This window comes from Frieseomelitta varia, unplaced genomic scaffold (assembly GCF_011392965.1).
Source record: "Frieseomelitta varia isolate USP_RPSP 00005682 unplaced genomic scaffold, Fvar_1.2 scaffold_749, whole genome shotgun sequence".
NCBI classification, from domain to species: Eukaryota; Metazoa; Arthropoda; class Insecta; order Hymenoptera; family Apidae; genus Frieseomelitta; species Frieseomelitta varia.
Window position 1 is genome coordinate 293,375 of NW_025110533.1, and position 8,504 is coordinate 301,878.

The 8,504-nt window shown below is 39.1% G+C and overlaps 1 protein-coding gene across 1 annotated transcript in view; it reads right to left on the bottom strand.

Annotated features, from left to right (window-relative positions):
- The window catches only part of LOC122535630 (venom dipeptidyl peptidase 4-like), a 105,652-nt gene extending 99,746 nt beyond the window's left edge, over nt 1-5,906 (bottom strand). Inside the window, exon 1 of the mRNA XM_043667332.1 lies at nt 5,897-5,906. Within this exon, the coding sequence (XP_043523267.1) occupies nt 5,897-5,906 (10 nt within the window). The remainder of the gene's footprint in view (nt 1-5,896) is intronic.
- Nucleotides 5,907-8,504: the final 2,598 nt, after the last annotated feature.

The following is an 8,504-nucleotide window of genomic DNA, read 5'->3' on the forward strand; positions in this document are numbered from 1 at the left end:
CTTTTTTTTTTTTTTTATTTGAATGTTACACTTGTCTGACTGTAACGTAATATTTGTTATTTAAATGTTATTTAAATGCTTCGTGTATTTATTGTTTAAATGTTGCATTTATTTAGAAGGGAATCAGAGCGGCGTAAATAAAAATTCAAATAGTATACAGCTCGCCACTTTATAAAATTATCGAATTACATCGAGTGGCAGCAAGAAATAATACGCATTTCGGAATAGATAATTACTGTGAAAGATACCATATGTATATCTGTACAGGATGAAGAAAAGTTTATTATAGATAAATTTTACACCTTCGATCTCATGGAAATACATGTAAAGAACCTGCCACAAAATTGATCTTGACTTTGAATTTTGAGGTCAAAAAATTGTTTTTCTTGCATTCTATTTGTATTCTACTCGTCACAGAGGTAAAACTTTTCCAAGGAACCTAACAGTTCTCTTAAAAAATGGCAAAGATGTTTCCTAATCATTTAACACTGCGTCCTAACAGCGACTTTATGGTTCTAGACGAGTAGATGTAACGTTCATATTTCAAATAACGTCAACAGTTAGTTGTATCATTTGATTGTTTAGACTCACACCGACGCTACAACTATGACAAATCAAACGTTAACGAAACCTAATACAAAAATTACGTGAAACAGACATCCACTCGTTCAGAACGTTAAAGTCGCTGTTAGAACGCACGCGTCCGCAGTGTTAAATGATTAAGAAACTCTTTCGTCATTTTTCAAGGTTGCGAGATTAAGGTCAATTTTGCGACAGATTCTTTACGTGTATTTCCATCAAATCGATAGTGTAGAATTTATCTGTGAAAAGGACAAACTTTTCTTTCCACCCTGTACATAGACTGCAGAGAAATAAGAGTTTTAACACATTCTCTCGCGACAGAGTGAAACTATGTAGAATCATTCTATCGACGCGATATTGTTAATACATTTGTCCCGAAAATTCTCCCATAATTCATTCGAGGGAGAGCCGGGCGTTTTATTAAAAAATTTCGTCCGAGGTCATATCGCAACGAAGGCCAGGGCGCGCGCGTATTTTTGCGAATATGAATCATCGTTTCACGGGAATTACTCCCGAAGGACGCAATAAATCTGACAGTTTACACGAACCTAACGAGCCGCCTATTTATCCGCGCAATTGACCGCGCGAATCGTGATTGATATTAAACGTATAATATATCTCTATATAATCGACGCGATCCCAACGTGTCCCGCGTTAAACGCGAATCAATCCTCCCTCCCCTCTCCGCCCCTTTCTCACGCCTCTTCGCGTTCTCTTTGCAACACAGCGTACACGGTCTTTTCTTTTTTTCTGTTTTCTGTTTTCTTTTTTTTTTTTCTTTTTTTTAAATCCAAATCCTATTGAAAAACATCGGACAGGAAAAATCGAAACTTTCTATTGTAGTGTCGTTCGGGTGTCGCGCGAATGGAACCGGACAACGGTAGATGCTAACAATTTCGTTCAACGACACGGCGATGCATATTCAGCGGACAACCTGATATGTCTGCGATATATTTGTGAAAGTACAGCTTGGAACATTCAGAATGCTCGCGGAACGATATAAATCTTGAAATTCGAACGAGGGAAAGAGATCTTTTTTCTTTTAGACACGGGGGCTGTTGAATTAAATGAAAATTTCGTTTTCAAAGAAATCCACAAGCGGCACACTTTCCTTCTTCTCAGTTCTTGAAGAAACTAACGCGAGTGTTTCACGTTTCTTCGATTGTCGTTGTTTCCAATTGCACGTTTTCTTTCTTTACTTTTTCCAATCGAAGGAAAAATTTAATTATAACGATTAATCGCAACTACCAAGCAATTTAGAAAAAAATATTCAATAAAATTTTCGGTAGAAAACCTTGCTCCTGGGCACGTGAAAAAAAAAAGAAGAAAAATTCATCATGTGCGTTCGAGTACAAAACTACTCGCTGTCCGAAGGGTTAACGATTTGATCGAAACAAAAATTGACTTTCTGCAAAAATTGTGGAATTCAAAAAAAAAAAACGAGGAAAATTCCGTTCCGACGAGATCTAATGGAAAAAAAAGTATCGTTTTAACGATTTACCTCGGTGGAGAGTGAAAAAGACACCTCGCCTTTTTCGAGAGGGTTCGCGCGTTGAACAGCTTTAACGTTAACTAATTTAGCCGTCTCGAACGACCTCGAGAAAAAGACGTGTGTGCCGTAATTAAAATATGGCAGGCGAAATTATTTCCATTGATATATATATATATAAAATTCTGTCGGTGACAGCCAGAGAGTTAGTAAATCTTCGCGAAACAATATTTCGGAGCTACTTGTGCGCGCTCTCGAAAGCTAATCTGCCCTCTCGAGAGCACCTGTAGGTGTCGACTTTTATAAAATTTATGGCAAGACAGTGCGCGCGTAAATATTTAAATTTATGCCCGCGGAAATATTTAAATTCGAATTTCGAAGTTCCAAGGTGAGGAGGAACCCTTTGTTGAGAGGTTGTTCCATTTATCATCCCCTTTGAGGATCCATCCACTTTTAATCCAAGCACCATTATGCGTATATTTTACAGTATCATGGAATTTCTATGAAGGCAATTTTTGCACAAGGAATATTCAAATTCAGAACTTTGAAGCTCTAAGAAGAAGAAACTTCTCGCGCCGTCGAAAATTTATTCAATTTATCATTCCCTTTTAATCTGATTCTGATAAATAAAATAAAGCTATATAATAAAAGCTAGATAATAAAATAAAGCTACGAACAAGCTTTATATATATCACACTTACCATATTTAGACACTATATTAAATAATAATTTAAATGACAAAAATTATAGATACAAATAATTATTATTGTTGTTGTATAAAAAAATGACAACACAAGAAAATAAAAAGAATCTTTAAACGAAAAGAAATCGCAGATTTCCCGTTCGCACATCGTTCGTTCGTTCGAATCCGATTTGCAGAAAATTTGGGAGTTAAGACGTCATTTGTCCCATTGGAAGTGTCCCAGCCCCGTTTACACTTCTCTCTGCTTCATTCTCAAAGAAAACAACCCGACTAAGGGGGGGGGGGGCAAGAAAGTTACTGGGAACGTCTGAATCGCGAGGACACTGATTTAATTCTGTTTGGTGTTTCATTGAAGCTCGTTCCAGTGAAGACAGTGAACTAATAAAATAATTGGATTCCTCACTCTGCATGTAATTTTACAGCATTCACAGCTTGTTTCTTTCTTTCTTTCTTTTTTGTAATATCGAGCAATTAAAACAGTGGAGTCTCCTTGAAGTATACGGGCGGAAAATCGAGGCAGAGAGGAGTGTCGTCGATGAGGCATGATCTCGAAGAATTTCACACGCCCGAATTACTCTCGGAAAGGGGGAAAGATATTATGGAAATGAGCGATTCGAGTCACCGAAAGCATTTGTCAGATAGCGGAACAACAGAATTGTACGAATAAATTAGAAGGAAAGAATGTTCTTAAATTACATTTCAAGCGAAAAATTCTCTACTTCGTTTATATTAATTTTTAAATATTTTAATCTTTCCTCCGAGTTTAGCAAAAAGTGTCTAAAGTTTCGGGGAAAATGTCTGATGTGAAAATTGAAATGAAGGGTCGATGAAAAATGAAAAGATTTCTAGAAAATCTTTAAATCTGAAGTTCACGATGGAAATTCTATTTCTGGTATTTTAATATTGGCTATATTCTTCTCTATTTATAAAGTAACTCGAAATTATCCTGTCGTTCGTTAGGCTTTCACAATCTCTTCATCTTTTTCTCAAGTTTCACAGATATTTTTTACCAATCCCGCTGTTCTCTACTCCCTCCTACCCTATCTCTTTTCTCAAAGTTCGACGCTTCGTTCCAGTTCCAGGCTGGTCGTTCAACATTTAAAAAGTACGAGCGAAAATTTCACCGAAAATACGAGCAGCTGGATCAAAAAATATCCTACGCGTCCGTGTAGCAAAAGTTATCTTCCCCTGTCATGCAAAAGGAAACCGAGGACAGGTTAAGTAAACTGAATCTGAATCGGTAAAAGTTTCACCGTAAGTCGTAGCAAACATCGTGCAAAATCGAAGCGCTCGAATCGGCAATGTATACACGCTAGTGTATTGCACAAACAGGCCTGTACGTACAATATCGTAGCAAGCGTACAGAATGAAACGATAAAGAAGGCATAAACGCATTATGCTCCGCACGAGCCGGATGTAAAAAGAAAATTCCCGCTTCGAGATATTATACCGGCTGATCCCTTGTATCCAATAAAGCTAGCAAAAATAAAGTTCGTTGCTCGCTATCTTGAAAATCCTTTTGAACTGCGAGTACTATTTTTCTATTTTTTTCTTTTTTTTTTTCAAGTATCGGTTTATCCGCCTTTTTCTCCCTCATCCGTCTGTATATTTCTCTGCTTCGCTATTAAAATTATTTCATCAAGATCCGCGAATAAATTAATGAAAATTCCTTTTGACCTTTTTACACGGTGTTTCCAAGAAGAGTATTTCACTCTTTGAGAACGTGATGAAATAACGGAGGAGCCAGAACGATCATTTCGTTTATAAAAATATTTTACAGAAGATTCTGGATTCGATCGATTTCTAGTAGTATCTAGACTAGAAATAAAAATTATTGAAATACAAAATACGAAGTGTTTCCATTAGCTTTTATTTTTGCTTTATTATCGTTCTTCGTGATCGTAATTTCGTCGTTACTAGTCAATCAATTAGAAAACAGTGTCGCGGGGAAATAAGGGTTGCGCTTGAATTTAACTCGAGAGTGTTAACTTCGAACTAATCGAAACCAACTTCAAAGGAATTTTCAGCCCCATCTCGACTCTTCAATCCCTATCGCATTTCGATTCCACCCTTCGAATTCCGCTCGATCGTTCGAAACTTCAATCTTTCCATCACTTTTCCTCTCTCTCCCGGGAGACGTCACGAACGAGCTAATTTTCGCCAGAGAAATGTTCAACGCCAGTGGTCCACTTCTCTCTCTCTCTCTCTCTCTCTTTCTCTCTCTGGTCGAAGAGCAGACAGTGAAAAAAGAAAAAAAAAGAAGAGGGGAAGTAATTCCATCGTGAACGCGCGCGTTGGCTACTTCTTACACTTTATCCCTTTCTCTCTCTCTCTCTGTCTCTATTTTCGAGAACGATAGCGACAAAAGGCCGCGCTTGTTATCGAGGCTGCAGACGTAATAAGCATTACTCACAGGCCAGAGAATGGAGGAGGGTCGAAATCGAAGGTAATAATGGCTGTTCGATACTTTGCGCCGTGAGTTCGCCGCCGATTCATTGATAACAATACTTCGATCGTGCCACGAATATCGATTCGAGTTGCGCAAAGTTTCGAGGGGCGAGCCCGAGGAGAATGGAAAAATCTTCGAAAACACCGGGACTTTGGCTATCTCTCGGGCATGGTGGAATTTCCTCGGGGAGCCTCCACTCGGCAGGCCACTCTCGATACGTTTGCCCCTCAGGAAGGGATTAAACGTTAATTAATATCGTGGCGGTGATGCACGGGGCTGGCACAAGGTGATCGGTGAAATTGAATTCTCTCGCGTTTAATTTCGTCGTAAATACAATAACACAGGGAGAAGTTCTCGAACGTGTCAATGTTGTTTAAATAGCAATCTAGCATCTCATATCTATTGTAGCGGCCTAGAATCCCTCGAGTACGAGTTTCGAACACCGACTTGTACAAACCGCAAGTGGCTGTGCGCCTAGCGTCGAAGTCTAACGATATTCGATGTGTTAAGCAAACAGAGTGCGGAACATCGCTAGGATGGGTGAAAACCCACCGTCCAACCTAACTAACGAATAGTTAGAAAAAAAACAAGCGTCTGGGGTAAGGGGTCGCTGCCATCAGCCCCACTGGATGAGTCTAGGCAGCGACTCTGAGACGAAAACGCATTTCCTCACCTTTACCCATCACCTAGATCCTTTCCAATCCTTTCATCTCCTTCCCTCATCCTCGCATCAATTGTAAATAGTGTACATATGTAAAAATAGCCATAGCTTAACAAAGACCTTCACTATCTTCGATTTTCCAAAGTATCTTGTCAATTTTTGTATACACTTTCAGATCTGTTTTACGCTTGGTCCAAATGTTTCAACATCGAATGGCAAAAAGGACAAACGTACTTGAACGTATTTAAAAACGCTGAGATTTTTTAACGATAACTATAAAATTTTGTCGTGTATTTTTTTTTTTTTTTTTTACAATAGAATTAGCGAATTTAATTAAACGAAAGATTTTAGGGTTTTTGAACTTTGCTTTCGAACATTTGCGAACGTTTCGTCGAAAACTTTTTTGCCAGGGCCAGTATAAGACAAATGATGCATGATTCATAAAATGTATTTGTAAATGTTCGAACATTTCCACAGTGAGTAACCTATTAGACAGAAAGTCATTTCCTATATTTCTGTTAATGCGGGAGTTAATCAGTTAAGCGTTGCCAACTGTTGAATGAAAAACCTAGTATTCTTCCCAAACACGCGCCCGATAGCATGGCGCCACACACGTTATGCCACTGTCGCTTATGACACCATTCCGACACCATTAACAAATTACATAATCTACTTGGTCCTTGCTCTTTATCCTTTTATCTAATTGTATCTCTATCCGCTGTCTCGTGCGTGTCGTTAATAAATCATCCAAAACGATGTTTACAGCGAAACTGTCTCAAAGCACAAGCTCTTCTTTTATAATAAAATAACCCTAATTTTATATCCAATTTCAATTTCTTTTTTTTTTTTGTTTTTGTTTATTTAATTTTTGGGACGAATGCACGTACGTATGAATTATAATAATTTGAGAAAAACAATTGCACTTATAGATATAATATTTCAAACAAATTATTACACCGTCTTAGCTTACATGTTTTTCATGTTGAACGTTATATTCAGTACTTTCAAAGTTTAACATCTTCTTCGTCGATATTCGCCCTTTTTAATCATTTAGCATTAAAACATTAGAATAGTGAAATAATATTATATAACATGCAGATTCTCATTAGCTCTTCGTTAATAACTTTCGAAACCTAAGTGACTAGGATGATTCACAATTTCCTCAAATCCCAACAAACGCAGGGGCGTTATAAATAAAACGTGCAAATGTGAATTCTCGTGGCTCAACAGCCAAGTCCCGTCGAAATCTGTCTCCAAATACACCACCTTTTTCAATCGCCTCCCTCCCCGCCCCTCCTTTCCAGCAACGATTCAAACAAGCCGTTTAATCCATCACCGAATGAAAGCTTAAACGCGTCGGAGTACTCATCGATGTCAACCCCATTCCCAAACCGAATCATCCCCCGTTTCCATCACTATCGCGGTTCGACTTCCGGGATAAATAATTCCGCGCGAAACACGGACGATCCGGCCGAATAAATAATTAGGGGACGCACATAAAGGGAACTCGCGCCGGTCCCAGAGATTTTCTTGTTACCTTCCAACACCGACCTCACTTTCAACCTTATTCTCTCTCTCTTTCTCTCTCTGTCTCTGTCTCGTCCGCGACCATTCTCCTTCTCCTTCGCGTTCGCCACCCCTGAATCTCACCCTCGGGATATTTCTCTTCCTCGTCACGTGCAGCTAGCTGCGCAACGCAGTGTCGTGTCTTTGTGCACCACTCTCTTTTTCGTCCCTTTTCTTTTGTGTTTGCAGACCCGCTACCACCCACCGCCGCCCATTCTCGTCCTGAACGTCACCCTCTTTCCCTGTGTCTCCCGTCTCGCTTTGCGCGACTTTTCCTCTTCCGGTTGCCCTAGCAGGCTTCCGCAGGGTCGAACGAGAATTTACCTTCCGACAGGCTCGCCTACGGCCTCGCGAAATATACCAGACACGGCCCTCTACCTTTTTTCCTTCTCTCTCTTTCTCTTTCTCCTTCGGTCTTGGTCGTCTCCTCGAACGCGTGCTATTTACGCGCCGCGGGTCATCCCCTTTCGACCGAAAGGAACACCGTTTGTTCTCCTTTTCTCTCCCTCGCGCCAACTACTCTCTCCTTGGGAGAAAGGAAAGAAAGAATTACAAGGAGCATTCCGAGACTCTGTGTGTGTGTGTGTGTGTGTGTGTGTGGAAGAAGCCCAAAGGGCTCTGTTTCTGATCAGTTGCCTCTGCGAGTAATATCAGAGATTTTAATATCGGAATTAGCCGACGGAAACGAGTATTATTATATTGACTCTTTGTCGAGAGATTTTTTTAGATTTGCAACGAAGAAGTTTCGAATATTTGAGATTTTCATTCTTCTGAAATTTCGAGGTTTACACTTTAGACGGTTGACCGGCGAAGCGACCAACATGCGATTCATGAAAATTTTCTAAAGTTTTCTGAGACTTGTGAGTGATTTTTCGTAAACTCTATATATAATATATAATAATATATTACTATTATTATTAATACTCTATATGTAATACTCCCCTTACACTTTCCACTTTTCTCTAATTTCGTATTTACATATAATATATAATAATATATTACCATTGTTATTAATACTCTATATATAATACTCCTCTTACACTTTCCTCTCTTC